This window comes from Temnothorax nylanderi, unplaced genomic scaffold, assembly GCF_030848795.1.
Source record: "Temnothorax nylanderi isolate EJ_2023f unplaced genomic scaffold, tnyl_v1.0 TNYL_tig0151_pilon, whole genome shotgun sequence".
Taxonomy (NCBI): Eukaryota; Metazoa; Arthropoda; class Insecta; order Hymenoptera; family Formicidae; genus Temnothorax; species Temnothorax nylanderi.
This window is the reverse complement of record NW_027249213.1, coordinates 225,269-250,024: the sequence shown is the minus strand read 5'-3', so window position 1 is coordinate 250,024 and position 24,756 is coordinate 225,269. Positions and strand designations below refer to the sequence as shown.

At 34.4% G+C, this 24,756-nt stretch overlaps 2 protein-coding genes across 4 annotated transcripts in view; both read left to right on the top strand.

Annotated features, from left to right (window-relative positions):
- The window catches only part of LOC139777508 (uncharacterized), a 28,323-nt gene extending 26,251 nt beyond the window's left edge, over positions 1–2,072 (top strand). Inside the window, exon 10 of the mRNA XM_071714980.1 lies at positions 1,995–2,072. Coding sequence (XP_071571081.1) covers positions 1,995–2,072 — 78 coding nt within the window. The remainder of the gene's footprint in view (positions 1–1,994) is intronic.
- An 82-nt stretch (positions 2,073–2,154) lies between these two features.
- Positions 2,155–24,756, top strand: part of Fhos (Formin homology 2 domain containing) — a 133,572-nt gene continuing 110,970 nt past the window's right edge. For all 3 annotated transcript variants that reach the window (XM_071714971.1, XM_071714972.1, XM_071714969.1), the window contains exon 1: positions 2,155–2,328. In XM_071714971.1, coding sequence (XP_071571072.1) covers positions 2,155–2,328 — 174 coding nt within the window. The remainder of the gene's footprint in view (positions 2,329–24,756) is intronic.

Below are 24,756 nucleotides of genomic sequence, written 5' to 3'. Positions count from 1 at the left end.
GGTTCGAAGAAGGGCTGGCCCATTTGCAACTAAGAACAATGCGAGAACAAAGATGACGAGACGGGTCGGCATACACTGATAATGACAGCTCGCGAATTCATTTTGCGCTTGGCGCCGATTCTCTTACAAGTCTGATGTCGCAAGGAAGTCTATGATGCGTGAATAAAGATCATGTCGCATAGGTGCCGACTACACAATTTTTCAACTTCCACTGCTCGATTAGAAAGAATACAGAATATTCAAATATGTTAATTTCATATATATACTTCTCCTTTTATTAAATCTTTTATTAAAAAATATTAAGACACATAATATCTGTATATTATTCTCAAATTTATTGATTCATAAACGAAAATAATAATAAGACTTTTAATCGAAACCTGCAATCGATGTAGCAGGAGGAAATATTTTCTTTATATTAATATATTTCAAAAAGACATTGTCGTTCAATATTTTCTTATTGGTAAGGATACATAATAACGCGATGGCATGCGAAAACCGGTACGGCGGCGCTTTTTCATAGCTAGCTATAGCGATTTCTTCTCGCGCACCCGGTACAATCGTGACACGTTGCAGCGGAGATATCGTAGTGTTAAGGGATTTAGATTTTTGAAGTTTCGTTAACTACAAGCAAGTTACTGCTACATCGAGTAGCTACAATATTCCGCTACATCGAACTTTATGTAAAGTCTACTAGCAGATGTTCGAGTAGTATCGATACTTCGATAATCGTTTGTTAGTTGAAGCAATTTCCATTGTAACATATTTCGCGAGGATATTATACCTATAATAACGGTTAAAGTTGTTCCAATTTTCATATCGTACGAAAAATGTATTTTTAATTTGTAAATTACATTAGAAGATTTATCTAAAATTCTATTTGAAAACGTTGAGGTGTAAAGAAAAACGAAAAAAAAATTAATAATTCTATCATATTGACACCAGAGATAATAGAACTTGTTTTACATCATTTAAAATGTAAACCTAAATTGAAAAATTATGAAACTAAATTAAACAGAAATTAAAATGTTAATTCTGTGCCCGCCTTGCCTTTATAAATTAAAGCTCTCTATCGATATAGTAAAAATATTCCGTATCTCCGACATAATTGATTTCATCAAACATACATTTCGCACATGCGCGAGAAGAGGATACATAAATAACATGTGATGAATTTATTTTCTTAAATACGTGCGGGAGCCTTGAACGGAGGCACGAGAGCATTCCCACTGGTTTTCTGCTTTGAGTTAACAAATCGATAAGCGAGTGAAAGGAAACTCGAAGGTCAACGACCGTTTGAAAACGACGTGGACACCGGTTGCATTAACGATGATGACTGCAGTCCTAGATCGTTATAATCCTAACGTCGCTACTTTCACGGTACTTTATGCGCGCTTTCTGTCGCGGTTCCTACGTGCCTGAGAACCTTTCTACAATTAGCAGATTGCTCGGAAAATGCAAGCGTAAGAACGGAGGCAGATGGACATATTCATAGATCGGTAGATACCCGACAGTTTTCGTTATGATCTATTACTGTTTAAGGAAAGTAGTACGAATAACAACACAGAAAGGTCGAAAAGCGGCGGTTAAATATTTGTCCAATGAGCATACTTTATCTAAATTTTAATTAAGACATTTTTTATATACAGAAATTTTTCTCACACTCGTATAAGTGTTTTTTGTTCATTTTTTATATAGAAAAAATTATTCTTTATAACAATTTAGTTTTCAATATGCGTAAATTATTGAACTCTTGTTAAAAAAAAGTTTATAATTTTTAATATTCAACAATATACTATATATTTTAATGGGAAAAAAAAAACAAATTTCGAGGAAAGTGATTATGTCTTTCTTCGAGCAACTGTCATTCATAGAACGATGCGTTTCGAGGTCTTAGCAAGAACTAAAAGCAAGCGTAATCAGCAGCGAACAGGAGACATGCAGAGAGTAAAGGGACGTTTTCTCGTTTCAGCCGACAGATCGAATCGAAATAAATTGGCGGTACGACAAACCGGTTCGCGCATCGCGTGAGTGCGCCACGGCGTGCGCACACAATCGTCGTGTGTACGTGAAAGGGGGCCGGGGGGTGAACCTTATCTTTTTCGGGGGACGAGGAATTACGAACAATCCCGGCCGTCCCCGTGCCGGGAAGAAATGTATCGCCAGATGTTTTTCACGTGCCAAGTGCAGTATCTCAACGACGTCGATCCGTTCAGTTATCCAACCCTCTATCCGGATGTTAACCCTCCCGATCACACCTTCAGCGCGACCTTGCCGCTAATCAACCAGCTTGCTGCTGTGCATCGACTACTTCGGGCACCTCACAGGGTAAGTTATTATTTTCGACCTATATTATTTTACCGCTATCCAGAACCGAATTAAACATCATCCTTGAGCCGCAAATGCGTTTTGCGTGTCAAGAAAATTCGTAATTATCCCTCTCCGAATTTTTGATGAGGGACTGTCGAAATATTTGAGATTATTCCAAAGAATATATATTTCTACAGGTACATTAAGAAATTGTTTCTTCCTTGAATATCGTTGTGAATTTAAGATATATAGGTATGTATGAAAAAGTTGCAAAGAAAAGATTTGTGGTATATCATTAGAAGTTGTTAAAAATAATAAAATTAAATCTTACTAAATTCGTAATCACAATTACTCAAATTTTAATTTTATATTTCTTGCATTTCTTGTTTACTTTTGATTCCGCAACTTTTGGAACCAAATGTTTTAGGATAAAAGCTTTGCGAATTAATTAGTTTGCCCAGGGATTAATTCAACTACTTAGCATTAATGAGTTAAGTTTTCGTTCTACGAAACTCTTCACTTCATCTTCCTTCTTCTTCTTTTTTGCTCGTGATTACTTAATCAAGATTTTATTTAAGCGAATACGAATCAAGATATTGTAAACGTAAAAACGTAAATTTTATTATGGTTGAATGTATTAAGGAAAATATGTAAATTGCAATCGAGATGATAATTAACATTTTTATTAATAGTTTGTATATAATCTAAGGCTATAGATCCTTCATAAGTCGCATTTAATTTGCTGCAGCAAAGCATCTAGTCAGCTTCAAAACGTTCGTAATTTGAAATCATTAATCATTCAGTGCGCAATATTCAGTACGTAATCAATTTTATTCATTACAAGTTGAATACTCTCAAATTAAAAAAAAACGGCAGTGTCTCAGTGTTTTAAAAATCGAAGATATAAATTTGAAATGGGAAAGCAAGTAAAGAAGTTTGTTATTCTAAAAACAATTATCTTTTGTAAAATGGTACTATAGATTTATATCTCAAAATTTAGGTATTAATAATTTGTTGATATCAGAAGTATGTTCACTTGAATTACAAATTAGTATATTATTAAAATCTTTTATTTAATAATCTTTGGCATTATGGAACCCATCATAATTTTTTTTACACACGTCTGTATATTTGAATAGCTCTTCTAATCGAATATTCTCTTTAAATATTATCATCGAACGATCAAAAATATTACACAGCCATAATTGCATTTCAAAGCAGAATTTACCAAAGGCATTTGAGTAAAATACAAAATGTATAGTAGAAGTAAAATTTCGTATATCAGCAACGCAGCATATTACTGGTATTACTGGTTTTTCCATGTTATAATTCGCGAAAAAGCAAAAAATAATGCGTAGTTTTTTATTTTAACTTTGTTACACATACTAGAAATGTGGTTTGTACTAGTAACAGTTATGTTGCTAAACAGTAAGATACGCATTATTGTACAGAGTGTTCTCTGAGATCTTAAAAATAATTTTTAATTTAATCTCTCTCTTGTCAAAACTTACTTAGTTAGATAAAATAGACTTGTTTAATAATCATATATGTTAGCGAATTAAGCTTTTAATGCGAACAGAATTGTATCATTCACTAAATTCCGAGTAAACTTAATGGAAGTTTAATTATGAGACTTATTGTTAGTGAATGAGATAAATTTAATATTGGAGATTTAGAATTTGTGAGGATATAATAGTAGCCAATTAAATTTTGGCTGGAGAAATTGCATATCCATGGCATAATAAGGTGTTGAAATTAGACGCAAATCTCATAGGACACTAAGTGTAGCGAGTGTAGCAGTTACAGATCGCGGCACGTGGCTCCTTTGTTTGGCTCCGTCATCCATTTCTGGGACGATCCCTTCACGACTATTGTTCGTAAGTACAGTTAAATGCTACTGCATCGCTGTTTAAACCTCAGCTCCAGCTATCTTCCGGATTGTACATTCTGACCCAATTGTCCTGTCACAACGTTTTCCCAGAAGAACTCTGGCAATGCAATCCTTCCGCATTTGAGACACTCGTGAAATATGTTTGGATGATTAAATCTCCCAAAAATATTCTTACGAAAGTTGACGACAGTTCTGTTTTCTATTTCTTTATCAGATTTTTATTTCTCCTTATAAGGAAAAATTATCCATTCAAAAATCAAATTATATACATACATACATATATATACATATCTATATATAAGCAATTTATATATATATTGGTATTTATATAAATAAGAACTAAAAATATTTTACAATTAAAGAATAAATTTTTTGTTAAATAACATAGATTTTGATTCTGAAATTAGCTTAATTAGATAGGATATCATTTTCATAAAAAAGATTCATATATAAATATCAAATGTGCTGATGTCTACCAGCTATCAGTTATCGGTATTTCGACAAGTTACGTAATGATGGTCATCATTACGGAAGATTAACTGAATAATAGCCGTGTAACGAACCAACATGATATAGGTAGAGACCGTGTAACACTTTAATTCTCTCTTTCATCCTCTTCCTTGTATCTGAGGGTTCAAGCGGCTTATGAAATATTTGCCGGCCCTCTTCGGGCCCTTCTTCGGCAGACGTAACGGTACATCGCAAAGCATTACTCTCTCAAAGAAAAAAATAAAAGGTTCGTTTACGACCTGGATATTATATAGGTACCTATAGGTATCTTTCGCTGATGTACCGGTTATCTCGACGACGGTGGCGGATTCTAACTTCTTTACTCGTCCCTTGGTTTTATCCTTCTGAACGGCGTATCTGATCACTTTATCTAAACATTTTAACGCATTTGAGACGAAACGTATACTTCATTTAATGTCGTTTACATTTCAAACGTGCCTAAAGTTTATTACGTTTTATTATTTATTAGTTTGTAATATGACGTTTCTCGTTATATTATTAGTATATTAAAATATTTTGATAAATGTAATAGCAGAATAGCCATATTCTAATAATTTGACAGCTATATAAAATTTCAAATTTATTTTGTAGTCACGTTGCAAACAATAAATTAAAATTGAAATTCGAAATTCGAAATTCTGGTGCGTGTACGTGTTAAAAACATTTTTGAATATATGTATTTTTACTTATTAAATAATTTCATTATTTATTTAATATCTAATAAAATTTATTTAATTTTTCAAGAATTGCTCCGTGATTATAATTTATTTTTACATCTTCATCTTAGACACGCACTAAAATTATCATGTTGTGATATACATTTTAAGAAGTGTTCTAATCTCTTTCTTTCTCTCACTCCCTGTCTCCTTTTTATAAATTTTTAACTTTATTATTATTAATACAAAAGTTTGCATGAAAAATGAAAAGATGACACTTCTTACATCGTTAATTGAAATAATAATGAAAGTTTTAATAATTTACTTTAACGCGTAACAGCTGTCGAAATTATGCGAAATTATTTCCCCTCACCTTGCCCTACTTTTGGAGATACGATTAATTTTACGGGCCGTCGTCTTTCTGCTATTTCACTTAACGTCACGGAAGCGCACAGTGAAGTGCTCTGTTTTTATGGGAAACGGAGCGTCCGCGCGGACAAAAACCGCGAACCGAGACCGCTTCATTTTTTTTTCTTCCTCACTATTGAATGGTAATGGAGAGTTACGATTGCGATTTATGGGCGGCGTTACACTTCGGAGACTCTGAAATTTCGATTTTATGGCCGTGCGGCTTATCGCCCACCACCGGCAATGGACTGCGAAGTGCACCGCCACTACCGTCGTCATGCGATCGAATACCGCAAAGAAAGAGACGTAAATCAATAGGGATACGTTTTTTCTATGGGCTCTGAGAACAGCATCGTTGCAATCGAGCCTACCGAGAGATTATCCAAATTCAGCGTAACGTATCATCGATAACCAATTCTAGGTCGTCGGCTAATGTAACTATGAATGCGATCCACTTGGCATTCCAAACGCTCTTGGAAACATTTCATCCTTGTTGTTTATCTAATGTTAAACAAGGACAAAATGATGCTCTGAAGCGTTTGAAGCGTCTAGTGGATATCGCATCCTATAACGTACGTTGCAGAAAAATTGATCATCTCGCTCGGGCTCGAAGCTGGCAACTTCTAGATAACATCTAGACATGTAGATTGAAGATCGCTAAAGTCAAAACACTATATAAATTATATTATAATACAACACGATTTCTGCAATACAAATTTACAACATGTAATACGCAATATATAATTTGTTTAAAATTATGAAATATCGTGTTCTATCACGAACTCTTTGTGTCTGCGTTTGAAATAATGATTATTCTTTCGTAAATTATCTTGATAATATAAAATATTACTATATTCTTCTGATAGCTAAAGATAAAGATAGAAGAGTAAACTAGGAGAGGAATATTAAATTGAAATATTAGTATGGAGTGAGATAAAGATATAATATACGAGGAAGTGCAATGTGCGACAAAAAGAGACGTCCAAAGTCTGTTTTATTCATATACAAATCATGGAATGAAGCTGCATTGTATAAGGATATGAAATCGCGAGAGAACTGTGAATAACTTTTCTAGTGGTTTGCTTTTCCTAGTTTTCCCATCGAAGTCTAAGCTTGCACATATTCCAAGAAGTTAGTTTATAGAGAAGTAAACGAACAGAAATGCCGCGTTTTTACCTTTTGCCACGAGGCAGGAAGGTTTCCAAGGTAACGAAAGAAAAGTAATTTGGTAAAATCGTGTTTCCCCATTCGTTCGATTCCATCAAGCTAAACTGTAGATCTCTCAGATGAAGTAAAGAATTGTAATTTGCAAATGTGCTCGGTAGAAATTTTACACGAAAACTTTATCAGCTTTTAAAAGGGAAATGAACAAATAAAAAATTCATTTTATGTGAAATAAATGTTTTTTGATTGACATATATTTAAATTTTAGATGAATATTTTATCAACATTCATTTTATGTATTTTCAATCATATGACCAAATATTTGATGGTATACATTGCATTCCTCGTAACATTTAACAGTAATACAGAGACAAAGTGAAAATAATTTTTATTAGTATGCATATATATACGAAGATTCTCTCTCTCTCTCTCTCTAACATAGATTTTATACGGATAATGCATAAGGATTAATTCCGATGGAAGGTATAAGAAAAGTTATCTCTATGGACTGCACACGTTAGTGCACAAGATATAATCAATTCAAGAAGGCGTACTCTCTCCTGCCGATTTGAATTTATGTATCTGCAGGTATCTCCTATCGTGCCTATAATGAATGAGTCACGCCTTTCCCGCGTTGTGAAGAAGTTTGCGATTTCCACCATATTTTATGTATATACGCTTTAAAAATTAATAAACGATTTATTTCGGAAATACCATGCAAATTACATTTGGAAAGTCATATTAAAGCAGAAAATACAGTATCACTTTCGTTTCGTATTTAAATTATATATTTTTACTTATTTTAAATTAAATAATTTAAATACTACTATCTCACCGGAAATATATCATTCTCTTTTTTAATGACAAAAGCTAATATGATTTCCACATTTTACGAAGAGCATATACAATTTACTCAATGTACCTAATATGATTGTTATAAATAAATTAATAATATATTATCATATATATTATTAATAGGAACTATTGCATCTAATATTTCTAATATTATAGAAAAGAAAAGAAGGGATAGATTAAATTGTAAATTTTTATCCGATTATTTATTCCTCGGATTTCGCAGCGTTTGATTCGATTTTTGCAATTTTGACACTGAATCATTCCACTACCATGCTTGGGACTCGAGAGTCATCTGATAGACGGTCGCTGGATACCAACTCACCTACCTACCTACCTACCTATCTACCTACCTACCTATCTATCTCTCCAGCTGCAGTCAGCCGGCTCACGTAGTTATAGGCAAGTTGTACGGACCTCTTTGTTGCATTCCGCCACGAACGCTCGTGCATGACGACGACGCCGCGGCCGGCAGTGTCCAGTTTCATTCACGAGGGGCGCCGTAATTCCCGATGGAGCGCTGGAATTTGTTTCAGAGGTACGCCGTGTACACACGCGAAGGAACGAATTTATAATTCTACGCGCCGCCGCATGAGATGGTACACCCACGACCGGGATGAAATCTTTGTGTGCGCGCATTCCCATCTTCCGGCTTGTGTCAAACGGCCAACTAAAGACCGAATGTTCTTCGTGCGAAGATATCGCGTTTGGATTAGATCGCGGATTAGATAGACTCTATGGAGTTAAAGACCACTTATCGCGCTCACTAGCAGAGCGGTATTACTATTACCGGTTTTATAGATATTAAACTCCCACATCCTTCTTTCTTCTCTAAGTTTTGCAAATTGATTGTGTAATTAACATTTTAAACTTAAACGTAAGATATTTACGATTAAAAAATTCTTTTGACTTTAATATATATTCTTCTTTAGATATATCGCTGACACTATTTTTCAAAGAATACAGCCTTCAGATTTACAATTCAGAACTTCATTTTCTTAATTAACATAATCTTTAATTATAAACATTCATGTAGCTTTCAATGTTATCTAATTGCCCAAAAATAAAACTATATTAATGCTAAAAAGAACGCATAATTTTCTTCCTTAATTAACGTGTCCTTGCGTTGATTCGATCAATTAAATTGATATCGGCAAACTTCAGAAGCGGTCGAAAAAATGTCCTCGAGGCGATCTTACTTTAGACGTTCATAAATATCGCCAAAAATCCTCGCCCCAGTAGTGGCTAAAAAGATGGTGTCCAAGCGAGATCAGGATGAAAAAGAAGAAGAAGAAAAAAGCAAAGGACCCGGGCGAGGACTGCCGGGTTGGGACGAGAAGAGTTTCGTTCTTCGAGTGCAACGATCCGCGCGACCATTTCAGCGAGAAAGGCGTTACGCGGCATTATATTTCGGGAGTAGAGAATTAATATTCATGAACCCCAAAGCGAGCGAGCGCAGCAAGGACGCCGCGAACGTACGTACGGCCATGCGAAGAGATGACGGACAGGTTACGATCGAAATAAATGCGGTCGGGAGGACCGTTCCGAAAATGATTGCAAATTACAGATTTTCGTGCAAGGCAGTCGTGTCGGGCGGTGTTCACATCGTCGTGGCTGCTTACGACCTTATTCGCGCGGATGCTATACGGTATCTGAAGATCAATGACCTTTCTCGAGAGAGATCGAGCGAGTACTTCCGGAAGGTATTACCCGAAACGATGTAATATTTCGGATCGTCGCATCTGCATAATCGCGCTATTAATCTGCCGAGTTTGCTAATCCTTTTTTCACAACTTCAAACAAATTAAAGATGAATTCTTTCGATCATGAGCACAATTTTGCCAAGTAACGCAACAATTACAATTAGACATTTTTTAATTTTATTATAGCTTTACAAAGATCTTTGCTTTTGTGATTACGACATGCTCGATTAATTGCCATGAATCTATTTTCGACTTCTTTTTCTAGTTCTATAGCTATTTGAATAGTATAACAAAGATATTTTGTTAAGAGATAAGGAAATTCAGTTAGAAATTTAATTAAAAGTTAATTTAATTTAATCAATATTTGATCAACCGGCAAGTCAAGCAAATTATCTCCATTTGATTTGCTTTGATATTATCTGTACACTCTCTCAAATATTATTTCATTAGAGGGAGAATACGAAGGATCTACAGTTAAATACTAGAATTCGTAATGCAAACTGGAAGTTCCTAATCTACGATTTTCTATAGAAGTTCAATTTAAAGTTAAAAGCTTTACAGAGCGCACGTTTTGAGTTAATCTGTTCAGAATATAATTTCATATATATCCTAAAATATTTGTGTGTCTAAATTTTAAATCCATGTATAGTCGCGGACAGAAAGGTTGTCCGAAAGGTTGTCCGACTTTGAGCCGTATTCATAGTATGAATACGGGTGTATAAGTCGGACAACCTTTCTGTCCACGAGTGTACATTAATGAACAAATTTGAAAAGACTATTATAACTATAAGAAATATAGTTTTGTAGAAACCCACACACATGGTTATATAGTAATCGCTTCGTTTACTCTGATCTCTTATATTTTCCACACGTTTTACTCGTTCGTAACGTCATGGCTTGTGCAACAATTCCATCGAAATGCTGCGTATTGCGTTCACGTTACAATACTTTCCGGCAATAAAGTCGCTATTTCCGAATTTCACGGTTTCGCAAGCGTTTTATGCGTGGTGGTGAGGCGGAGCTAACTTCTTCTTGATGTACTCCTTCGCGAGGCATTTCCGAGAGGCGCCGCTTACGTTTCGGAGAGGAACGCGTCTCAAAAACATTTACATAATCGCTACGTAACGAAATTCCTGCACGAATCATTCGCGAGAGACGATCCGCGCTACGGGAGAATAGTGTTAGCATTAATTATGTCTCTTACTGAAGGAACTATGTAGTTAGAACTACCACTACTAATAAATAAGTAAAGTCAGACTTAAACGTGTACACAAATGAAAATTGTATTTAAACATATTTTATGTTAATTTAGAATTCTATAATTGAACTTTATATTATAAAAGCGTGACAAACTATTAATATGAAGAATTATCATTTAACCAATTTTTGAATTTTCCGTTCTTTTATATAAATATATTAATTTAGAACGCGTGCATTTTAAACTGTTCTGTTAAGCATTGCAGTTAAAAATTAATTTAAATATTAATTGATACAAATTATCGAACTTTCGACTTATATTTTTTCTTGGTGACATCTAAAAGATATAAGTTTGTTAAATCTGCAAATTTAGTAAAATGTAATATCAATTTATCACCAAATCTTTTTACAGTATACATAATTTATTTATCAAATTTATATTGTTTAGTGCGACAATACCAGTCACACATTCGCAGTTTACTTGTGAATTAACCGGGAATTAATGGGAACAGAAATACCGCGTAATCATATTCATTTATATGATTTAAGAATACAGAGGAATCGTAAGATTGCTTTAAACTGCTCGGCGTAAAAAACCTATCGCTAGATGAAACTCGTAAAAATTTTTTACAGCCGTTATGGTTGAAAGTTTTGTCATTCGTGAACGTTTTAAACATCATCTTTAATAACATACTTCGCCTTATGTTATACGCGAATTAGTTCAGGAAAAAAGTAATGGTCGCATAAAAGTTTCCAGTGACTTGTGAAACTTCGTCATCTGATCGCGCTATGGATAATATCAGTTGACTGCTATGTGAAACCTCCTTTCGTGATATCTCTCTCTCTCTCTCTCTCTCTCTCTCTCTCTCTCTCTCTCTCTCTCTTCTCTCGCACTCACGCGCGAAGTTCAGCGTGGGAATTTTCGATAATCTGCGAATTTTCCGCGAATCAAGGGCGCCGCGTAATCTATTCCCGCAATAGCGTCGAAGAGCGCCGCATTATAATATATCCATGAAGCGTGGTTTACGAGAATCTTGATTTCACCTCCATAGCTTTAGGAATCTTGAGAATTTAATGCAGCATTATTTCTGCATTTACTTGTGTTTATTAGTTTAAAAACCGATTTAATCCGTGTATGATCATGGATAATTTCACCACTTGTGTTTTAAACATAAATTACATATTTATTTTGCACAGAGCTTCCCTTATTTAATTTTTAATTTAGAGCGAGATGAACAGAATATAGTGGTTTATGACAATCTTCTATATATTTTCTACATGCTCTTGGGATAATAAATACAAGTGTAATAATGAAATTCTATAGGTATATTAGGATCATTATAATAGAACTTTTAAAAAAGATCTATTTTAAATGCTACTCCATATTACCTCTATTAACTTCCAAATTAATGATAAAAAATAATACATCTACTTATGTCATATATGCAGTTTTCTATTTCAATATTCTTAAGAAAATATTTTACAACTTATTTTATACCAGAATATTTTTGTATTTATTAGCTATGTAATAGTACACAGGAAACAGGAAACAAATACTTGTGCCGGGATTGACAACGAGGAGATATCTTTATCGGGTATTTCTTCGATAACAATCGATACTGTATATCATTCTATTCCCACGTCCGCCAGTTGCACTGAAACGATAAATTCGCGTGCCGTCGTGCGCCTCGGAACTCCACGACAATGCGGGCGAATCTCGTTGCAATTTTTCGTTATACGCGCCGTGTTACGATACTCGAGACGTCGTTTACAACGATAGAGTGAGATAGATCCCGAACGAATGGACTTCATAACTGGTTTATGTCTCGAGGGCAAAGTTCTCTTCGCGAGCGTAAACGTAAGCGCGCATAAAAGCGCGACATTCTCACGTATGCATACGTATATATCTACGTGAGCGTAACTTTATAAATGCAAAATTCAATTACAGAACGAAATATGACATCGTTATTCATTGTCTCGAAACGATATACGCGGTATTTCTGTTCCCATTAATTCCCGGTTAATTCGCAAGTAAACTGTGAATGTGTGACTGGTATTGTCGCACCAAACAATATGAATTTGATAAATAAATTATGTATATACTTCAAAAAGATTTGATGATAAATTGATATTACATACTTTTTTAGGAGTGTATATAACATTTATTTAAAATTAGGTAAAAAATTCCACATTGAATAAAGCATTTTTGAGATTCGTTAATAATGGAAAGTAATAATTATGCATAGAGATAATAATGCATAAAGTACATTAGTATTCAATTTAAATATTTTAATAAATGTAAAATTGTATGTCCAAAATTTTATTGACTATAAGTCTGAAATCTTTTAAAAAGGATTAAATGTAAAAAAAAGACAGAATTCTTATACAATTTATATAAAATATAAATATAATATATGATGTATTGTATATAAGATATTTCAGATGTACATGGCAAATTAAATCATCAATATCATTATATGTCACTATACATGTATATCTATACTTTTATTACTAAATCGTACCGAAATATAACATTCAAGACATTATCGAGAGACAGTAAACAGTGTAACATTGATAACAAGGTTACGATATTGACGTCAAGACTAATAAAATTTCCATCTTCTTAAACGGTGACTCCGTGCACCGTGCCTCCGTCTTCATCGATTTAATTCTCTGAAACATTGAACGCGAAGGTCGTTTTATTAATCTGCCAATTGGACGGATGCTTAAAAAAAGCTCAACGGATCCAGTCGAGTAGAACAGTTTAATCGGATAATAGCGCGATAATTAAATGCGTATCGACAGCACGGTCTTCACTTCGTCTCGCTTGTTCTTCTTGCTAATGATAACGATTTCTAAACTAATTGAATAACTGCATTCCGTTATAATAGATAACTCTCTTAAGCTTTGATAAAATAAACATTCTGTTCGACATTAATTCTTAATTTTTTACAGAACGCTAATTTCTTTATACAGAATAAATGTTGCCCGTAATAATTACTTTGTTGAATTATTAATCAACTAAGTCTAGTTTTAAACAGCAAATATGTATAAAATTAATGGATATCTATTATTAATCATATAAATCGTATTAAATTTACAATGTATACGAATATATAAGTATAATTCTTATTTTATTTTTTAATAAAATCTATGAACATTATCTATATTCTGAGAAACCTATATTAACATAATATTTCTATTGTGGAGATAAGAAGATTCAAGATAGTTATATAAAATATCTCTTTAAATTAAATTTTAGAAACAAACTGTTCTTTCGATAATATTATAAATGAGCAATAATTAAATAGTGTTTTTTAATCTAAGACTCAGAGAGTCATAAAATAATGTTTAGGAAATTAAGAAAAATATGGAACTAAAATACCGAGAGCAAAATTTTTAAATTAATAATTTCTGAGATAATTTTTTTTCCTTGCACATGTCGTAAAAAAAGAAAAGGAAACGCTCTCAAAAATGCAATCACGCATTTAAGAAATGACTCATATAACGGGTGATTTGTATATAAAGAATGCAATCATATATCTTCCGAAATCACGAACATATAACGCACATTTAAAACGCGACCCGCAGTTTCGTTTCCACATTGTGCAATGAATTCTGGTATTTTGCCGCGCACAGTTTATCAGCGAAAGCGGTGATTATCTTTATCAAAAAAGACAGGATATAGTCAAAACGTATGAGTGTGTATGCGGCCACCGCAGGATTTCATTTCCATGCATATTATCCTGTGCATTTTTGTATTTTTCCTCATGCGCAAACATCGCATCATTTCCATCTGTATGCTGATCAAACGGCATCACCGATTTCAACTATAGATTTCGTTGTTGTATATTTTTGTCACATAGATTGTATTCGTGTATAGACAATGTCCCGAAGCTATACTACTTTAAGGGCTTCTGTTATCACATGTTTTGTTATTATTCATTATGATCGAATCGACATTTGGTGAATTGTAAAAAGCATTTAATTTCCTAATTATATTTATTAATACCAAAGAGTTACCGATACTCGTATTCCTGTGGCTATAAGTAAAATAATTTTGATACATCCTGTGTAACACAAATTCGGAAATCGACACACGTCGATATACATATCTAATACATTCGTACGTGTACATGCATGTACTGACATCGAGAGAATGGTCGGGCGACCGGAAAGTATCATCCTTCCCGTCTCCGGAAGAAAACTGGTTTGGATTTTGTATCGGAGAGATGTCCGAGTAGGTATGCCGCGGAAACGAAGGAAAAAGCCCGAGGCAATCTAATACGTCAAAATAGTCGTCCGTGTTCGTCGTACCTTCTAGCCTTTTACGTAGGAAAGGTTTACAACAGAATATATAAACCTTCCAGACTCGGTTGATTGTTCTTTGTAACAGTGAAGTTCAAACGAAGACGAACATCCCTAACGAGAGTAAACTCGATTTCGAAACAACGCAACTGAATCTTCCTTAATGAGCGGAGTTTCATTAACTCAACGTATTGTAATTGCATATCGTCTTAAGCTCTGGTTACAAAACTATTTATTATTCCAATTGGAAACGTGCGAGTTTCTAACTAGCGAATAGGGATGAGCTTACATCGCCTATGCAACGAAACAGATGTAATGCTCAAGCAGAATAAAATTCTCAAAAAATTTTCTAATCAAAACAATTTTATTTTTCGGAAATAATTATCCTATTATGGACTTTCGCGACAATGCAAGTGTTCAGATTGGAAAATTTCCGTCATTTTGTGAAAGTTGATTCCGATCGGAATGTAAACGCGGAGATCTTCACGCTATAATTGGAGAAAACGCGTATCGTTTGTTAAAAAGAACGCAGAATTCTTCTTCACTTCCAGGGCAAGTATCGCGGACAAGATCGTGCTTCTCTCCGTGAAGAAATGCGAACAATGCGATGCCTGTATATATATTTTTTCAAGTGAATGTATTGATTTATCGGACATTGTCGCTAAGGTGACAAATGAGTTCTAAACTTGACGCAAGTTTATTTTTTTAGTCCCTAGTTTCTAAAAAAAGTTCTTGACAGGGCAACTATCGCGGACAAGATCGTGCTTCTCTCCGTGAAGAAATACGAACAATGCACGATGCATGTGTATGTATATGTCATACGCACGTATAGGTTCAAAGGTATCGATATAACTTTGCCGCACCTAGCGTTCTCCTCGATAAAAGAAAATCATAAAAGAATAGACGGTCTTCTCCGAATTTGCAATTTTCTTTTATCGTTATTTCAAAAAGTAAAATTTTATTCATTTTTGACGGCGTCCATTGATGACCTTTCGGGTATTTTATTATTTTATGTGAGTATTTTTTCAGTACTTTTTTCAAAGAAAATGATCGGAGTGTAGGTATGTGTCTACATTTAAAAATGTAAATGTTTATAAACGGTTTGCACTAACACATTGCAAGCGCAGAAAACTTGTTTCGCAGTAACATCTATGTCGTAAAATTGTAAAATCTGGAAAACATTTAGAAAACCTGTTAGATGGAAGCGATTACTTGGATGTAATTATACGTTTATAATTTCGAGAATGTATTTATAAGTTGGATAATTACAAAACAGAGTTTTAAAGTTTAATTTAAAATTCTTTTACGAATTAATAAATTTGATGACAGAGTTAAAAGACGATTTCCTTTTTATTTCTTAAAATTATTAATTTTACGTATAAATTGTTAACATGACTACTTTATATTCGTCTTTCTCTCGAAAAGAAAGTAGGTTCTTAATGAAATATTGGCTCTATTCATAACCATAATGCTATTTTTGCCATATTACTGTTGGCTGTCTCATCATTCAAGAAACTTTAACGACACCTAGATAGTATCGCGTGTTCTCAGTTTATACGTTGGCCAAGTCGTTACCTGTCCAACAAAGCACGAACGTTTTGGAGAAGAATACAATCTAGTACGTCTCTTTGCTCGCATGTTAAGTCGTCCGTGGTGGCGTTCGTAAGGTTAATAAATCCGCAATGCGCAATGAATTGCAGGAAAGTAACGGATACCTATATATTTTCTAATATTTTTTACATGGAGCTTCAGCCATCTTACTCTACTATTTAATCTTTTAAAAATGTCTATTACCAATGCCTTATGCTATCCTGCAAAAGTTTCGTCCACTATTTACCGATGCAATCGTATTTGTGCTGATTTATCTTGATCTGGACATTGGAAATTGAAATAATACAAAGAATTAAACAAAATAAAATCCATCTAAATTTATAAGTATAAACCATAAATATGAAATTAAATCCAGCTTAAAGAAACTGTGAAGAATATACGTTTCAGAAAAGAGGATATATACATTACAAGACGTTCTAAATTAAACCAATAATTTTCAGGAACATATTTTGCATTATATTCATCTGCTCGCATTACTGCCTTATCATGCATTAATGTACATTGATACGTGTACGACGATACACGTACAACGTAATGTTTGTCTTGTTCGCGTGAATATTTAGCGAAGGTACGCACCGTATATGAGGTCGGCTTTGGAGAAACGTGGCTAGCGCTGAACGTCGCGAGCGAAGTCGTTAATCTGCGACTGCAATCTCATTTCTGCTAATTGGCTGATAGGCGCGCTCGATATGGACGATACGGCGCGGCGTTGCACGCGGACATACGTGCACGTGGAAAGGGCTGAAGAAGGCGCCTGTGGAAAAAAGGGCACGATGGGTAGTTACAACGCATACGCGCGTGCTACAACCTTCCAGGGGACTTTTCAAGGGAGACACTCGTGTTCATCCGCGTCCACTCTATTCTGATTCCTTCTTTTTCCTCTTTGTTTTTGTGTCTCTCTTGTATCCTTCCTGTTCTTCTTATATCCTTCGCCTTTATCTCTTTTTGTCACATCTTCGAGTTCTCTCGCTTGACGTCCACCTTTTTAATTTTCTAAATCTATATCTATTCTCTTTTCACGACAGCTTTACTTTATCATAGTCTCCTTCGCTCTTCTTTCTTTCTGTATCATTATTGTAAATATATGTAGTTACAAATTTGATCTTTATCTTGATTACTTTATCATAGATCGATTAATTCAGTAATTAACATACATTAATTGTATCATAACATACACAATGTGGTTCCAATTACTTTGTGTGCAGGAATTATAATACTCTTATATAGTTTATCTAAAAAAAAAATCTTATAAATTTTTCTCGTTTATTGTTGGCAATTAATTTTTATTTTTTTTTTCGTGGAAAATTGATCTTATTCCGTCTTCTTTCGTTTGCATTTTTCTCTCCTTCCGTATGTGATTCCGTCCATCTCCATCGGTGCTGTTAAATCTCGTAAAGCTTCATGGGCTTATTTCGCGAGAAAGCGCTGGGCCAAGTGCAAACTCGTGCAACTCGCACGTCTCGTTGACGACAAGTCCTTAAAGGATAATAAGGTAGTACGATGTTAACAGCTTCTGCCATGAGAACCTGCGTGATGGGAGATAAGTCTAGGTGCACAAGTGGATTTTGTCTGTTTGTCTAGCGCAAGAATGTCGCAAACAAGACACGTGAGTCAAATACATATTAGTAATATATTCGACGGGAGAAATGTAAATTGATATAATTAGATGGTGCAAATACAACGGAGATTATGTTTAATAATATATGTTTGTAAAGTATAAGAGTGTGCTTGAAGATGAAACTCAAATTAGTAAGAATGCAAAGAAAATTTGAAATTCTAGTAACATTGATAATACGTGCTTTTTATACATACATACAACTTGATAAACTTGTACAGAAATGAAATTGAAGATTATATATGTTCTATATGTATATTGAAATTATGTATTAAGGCTCCTGAAAATTATATTATCATAGTTAAATTAAATTATTAACATAGTTACTGAGTTAAATTAATTTATATCTATTACTTGTTGTATTACTTCAATTTTAAATTATGCTACTTTTCCACGTATATTTATAATAAAAATTAATATTATTATAATATTATTATTTAACAAAAGAAATTTTGTATTCAAAAAAGGAAACTTTTTAAATATTTCTCTTTAATTTATCTAATATCGATTCAAAAATAAAAATGCTGTCAGAAAATAATTATGAAGAGTTGGATATTAGAGATTTCAAGCAGTGAGCTTGCATTCATCGATATTCACATCATATATTGACATGATAAAAAGAGTATATATAAGAAACGGACGAAGTAATACATACAAAGTAGCTAATAACGTGCGTTCGATCTCCGTACGAAATAATAATCTGATATCTGTTTTCACAAGACAGGTTGAATAAAGTGAGGACAGATAGCGAAACTAGAAATACCAGCTTTCCATGAATCATATGCATTTCTTTTTTTTTTTATTTGCGCGTCGCGTCATACATGAGACTGCCTATCAAAGAGACGAAAACTACAGTAAAAAAAAAAGCGAAATAATTTTCCAGTATATTTCTACTCGCGAGTATGGCGAAGTGGAAGGAAACAAAAGCCGTCAGATGTTTGGTGTGCGATTTTGATGCGGGATTTTGCGCGGCTTAACAATCGATAGCAAGCGGGCGGAACAATGTAATTTTTGCAGCTGTATATGCAGTTACCCGTTGAAGCACAAAAGTCCGATGTGAGTAGTGGCATGCTTTGTTTTTTCGATGGAAACGGAAACGAAATTTTCGTCGACCATCGCCGAATCAAGACGAATGTTGTCTAGTGTTATGTTACACGTGAAACGATGGCGGTTTAAGCGCGATGATTTACACAGGTGTGTTTGGGTATTTTAGTCGAAATACCTTCGATAACGTACTCTGCACGTATCTTGCCAAGCAAGCATATGAAAACTTAATTTTTTACATCCGAAGCTAGATATGAACGAAACATGAGCAATAAATGCCAATCTTTTTAAACATTAAAGTTAACTCCAATAAAACGTATTTGTCTTACATAAAATAATTATTAAAAGTTATTTGGTAAATGTATTTAATGATATTTATATAACATATATGTATATATATATATTTATTGAATATGATTGTCTTGCCAAAAACATGAAATAGATACCGTTTCATCAGATGAGAAAGAGTTGATGCTTGAAACAAAATCTTGGTAATGTATCCTTTCTAAAGACAACGTGACCCATCTCGCGGCCTGACAAAGAGATGCGCAATGCTTTTTTACTTCATGGCGACACCCAGCATCTCGAGCCGACGGTACGCGTTTCAATTTGCTGATTTCCAAAGCTTCCCGGATCAAGTCGGCTGATCTCCGGAAAATTGGATACGTGATGGGACTTCGTGGGATTCGCGTAGGAGTTTACGAGCGATCCTTGAATCTTTACTGCTCGCTATAGCGAGTTTGTCCTGTTCCTCGAAATATACGTCTGCTCCTTTCCGAGCGCGCACGCCAGGTATTAAATCTAATCAGCTGACAAATTTTCGTGGGTTCCGGCGAAAAACCATCCCCCGTATATCAGTCTAACGAATTATGTATAAAGAGTATACATAAAAGTCAAAGCGTAAGATATTATATATTATAGTTTATTATATATGTTCTGCTACTTCTAAATAGCTCAATTATATAAAATACTTGCATGATTTGTTTTAGACATTTTATTTGACAAAATAAAATAACTTCCTGCTATCTAAAAATTTCATTTAATGTGATAAATATGGATCTGTATAAAAAAAAATGTCATCTATATATTCTATATTATAATTTATTTTTCCTATTTATAATACTTCCTATTAATTTAGATTATCTTAAGTGCAATAATATATCTTTGATAAATAAGTATAAACAGTTGGAACATGAATTAGATTTGCATTCGGGTCACTCAGTTGACGTCTTTTCGACGATAGTTGAATGACTCAAAGAATCGAGGAGTTTCAATCATTTTTTCTTCTTTTCTCCTCTCTCTCTCTCTCTCTCTCTCTCTCTCTCTCTCTTGTCGTGAGATTTATTCATGACAGTACTGAGTAGATATCTACGACCGGAGATGGTCTTTTATTTTTGCGCTCGACACGTCGCGTCGTGCATGTATGAATGCGGCGTTAATGTCGGTCTCGATGTTTCCGGCTGGATATAAGAGTGTCACAAAGGATCCTCGAATAAGAGATGACTCTTTCGGTTTCGATAAATCGTCCTAGATATATGATAACCACGATCTCATCGGTAGAAAGGTGAACTCTAGTTGCGGAAGCATGGATTCTGTTACTTACTGACTAATTGTAAGGTGACCTATTTTGTCTTATCTATTTCCGGCTGGAATATCACCTCGGTCGTAATTACACGCGGCGGCATTTGATACCATAAGACACCGTATTTCTATGTAGTTCAGTTTCAGATATAGAGAAATTTATATTGATATAATCATATATTGATTAAACAATATATATATCATATAAGTTATAATACAAATAAAACTAGATGTGTGTGTGTGTGTGTGTGTGTGTGAGAGAGAGAGAGAGAGAGAGAGAGAGAGAGAGAGAGAGAGAGAGAGAGAGAGAGAGAGAGAGAGAGAGAGAGAGAGAGGGAGGAGAGCGAAAGAGAGAGAAAGGTAGTTAAAGAAAGATATTAACCAATGTTAATTGATACTTGGTCAATATTGCAAAATTAAATATTTCTAACAAATGTTATTTTTATAAATATATTATGCATGATCCTTATGCGGATCTTCTCGAACACCTATACATACCTATATACATGTACATGCGATATATATATATATATATATATATATATATATATGTGTGTATACGAGATCGTGACGGTTGGATATCTACGAGTGAAGGAAGCCTTATTTCAGCGGCACGACACACGGCGCGCATCTGAATGCCGCTACAACATCCCCGTGCCTACGGGCATCTGTATTCCTATAGAAAGTCGCTATGAAATACTCCTTTGCGTCTTCTATACTGACTCCATGGATCATCCTCAGTTTCCGTTCGTAATAAGAGAGCTCAACATTTGCGCTCCTCTTCGTCGTATTTATCGTTGACTATCTGATGACATTGCAGGGACTGTTGATTTTTCACAGCAGATTTACACAGATATGATACTGCAATGTGCCATGTTTTTTTATCTTTGCAATCTGAGTATTTATTTTATACTTTATTTTTATAGTTGAAGAAAAATTATTAACGTTATTGCTATGAAGCAATTTCTCATTCTTGCTGGTTATAAAGCTTAGAGAGAAACTTGTGTAACTAAAAATATTAGATTTTTATAATGCTTTATTTATGTATTTTCAATGTTTTCTGAACCATATCGTAATCTAAATTGTTTTCCGAAATATTATTACTGATCATCTGTATATATTTTTGTGCACACACTATTTGTGCATAAAAACTTTTTAATAAAAAATTTTGTTAATGCAATGATTTAGTAATCATTAGTATAAATAAAAATATATATACATGTATATAGGTACTGGGGGAATCTTATTGCTCAAAATATATTATTATGTGTTTAAGATAAGAGTATCAAGATGATCACAGAGGTCCTTAGAAATATCCTGATAGAAATCCTTAAAAGAGATCGTTCTTATAACATATATAATCTTCCAGGATTAAATATCCGTTTCATGTAAATAAATGAGGCTGTTCCCCAAAAGATCTTTTATCTCATAAATGTCTCGTTAAACGATCGAATAAAATGTGACATTTCGTAATTTTGTTATATTCTGTGAATTAAATTTCTTTTTTATAAACATAAAAATTATTTAACAACAGTTTGCAAAATTCTTGATAGTGAAGAGCAAGTTGTTCTTAATACTGCGGGTGCCGATAGAATTAAACGCAAGCTGCCAAAACTTGAAATCAATTTCAATTTCAATCCGATTTAATTAAATCCCATCGATCGCGTGTCGAGGAGTCGTTATGGAAACGACGAATAGAGAACATTGAACTCTACAGAATGTTTATACTTGGTGATATGAAGGAAATAAGAATCCTACTCGACAATTAAATCAATTTTCAAGAATTTCTTTTTAAATACAACTTTTAAATATTTTAAATTATTTTTATTTACATTTTTATTTATTTACATGTGGTCGCAACACTTTTAAAATGATATAAAGCGTCTGTATAACTTGTCTCGAAGACTTGAAGTTCTTATTTAAAAACTCAAGCAAAAAAGCAATGATATTTATTATTATGTATATCTGTATTCGCGGAATAAACTACAACAACCCACCAGTATTCATATTCTACATGTAGAAAGCATATCAAATATGATGCAGTATGCAATTACGTATTAGTCTCCTTATCCGATCATCATTTCGTAACATCGGTGTCAGGTCAGATCGTGAATAACTTTCTCACACCCCGTATACACCGAGCCGGAACTAATTGCCGCTTGGGCGAGTAGCAGCTGGCGTCTGAAAGGAACTGGGTCGTTAGCCGTAGTTTAATGATGGCGAAGGACGAGGGCCTGGAGTATCTTGCGAAGGACGAACGTCGAGCGTCCTTTTATTCATTGGAGGACAACCCTCGAGCGAATCGATAATCCAACACGATAGGTCCGTCTGGCGAGGAGCGCGAAAAAGAAAGGGGGAAGGAGGAAGGAGGATACCGTTTCGCTCTCTCGCTCGAGCAAAACCGGCGACGGGAGAATCCGCGATCGGCCGATCGTTAAAGTCTCCTTCGAGCCTTGATGGGCGCTTGGGTGATTCGATCAGCCGGCATAATTCGCGATTCGATTCGTTGTTTTCTTGCTGCGTCTGATACCGCCCGCGGTATCGAGGCCCGAATAGGAACAGATAGATGGGTGGACAGATGAGTATATTAATAATCTTAGGATGCAATTACCCCAAGGACACGCGGTATCGTGATACAGAATAAAGTGGAATGTTGCATGTAATGCAACAGGATTATGTTTAGTAATTAGTAATGCGAGCGCTTGGTAAAAGTGTTAATTCCTTGTCGTGCTTCGAGCAACTTTAAACCCCTCGGGAATGTGATCAGAGATCGTAGAAAGCGACATACTTTACAACTTATTATAACAACGAACGTATAATTTTACATTAAGAAGAAATTCAAAGAAAAAATAAAGAGTGTTTATGCATTCTGCTAAAAGAGAGGTCAATTTCGTCGAAATAAATATAAATAGAACAAAAGAGTGATAATATATCTATTTAATCCCAGTCATATATCTACTTATTTAAATTAAAAAATATTGAATGGAAAAGTAATAAATAAATAAATGTAAACTATATAAAAAGATAAACGTATATCATAAAAGTATAAAGTCGGGGCATAATATCTTACATAATACTCCATATTATTGGATTTAAAAAATTGTTTTTTAAACGAAGATGTGCGACTTCTTTAAAAGTTCCTCCAATTCAAGATCATCCATCAGGAAAGAACAAGCTAAAATGTGGACCTATGGAAAGTAGAAGGATTGAAGTGGGGAAAGCAATTAATCCTTAAATCAACACACGATCGAACGTACGTTTCGCGCCACGCCAGAAGTCTCATAATTATTATCTTAAACGGCGCTCCAGGCGCTCGATCGTTATTTTTTCTGGAGTGTCAGTCGCTTTTCCTTTCCCCCCCCCCCGTTCCTTCTTGTTGTTTTTCGTGACGAAATTGCGAGAGCCAGCCACGCGTGTTCGCAGAGATGATGAATTTGATACGCTCGCTCGCTCGTTCGACCGTAATTGCCGTCTCGAAACGGAACACTCGAGCGAGAAAGGAGGAGCGCCGGATAAGAGATGGATAATCGCCGCAGTTGACAAGCGATATCGACGAATGCGACCTTGCCAACTTTTGCGATTGGATCGGCTTTAACCATAAACCTGGGACACTCCTCCTTTAAGTATTTAACGCAAACTGGAGAGTTAAGTATAAGTCATGATGAAATAGTGAAAGCGAAATGTTCGGGGTTTACATTTTACATACGTGGATATGAGGATATAATAAAATCTAAAAATATTGAATGAGTAATCATAGGCAATCTCTGAAAAAGAAGATTTCTGTGGATAAAGAATAAGTAGAAAGCGCAAAGTACTTTTTTCAGTGACTTGATTAGTAAACCTGGTACACGTATCTAATCTGAAATATTGACTTTTTAAATTGGATTCTTCTGCTATTTTCGATAA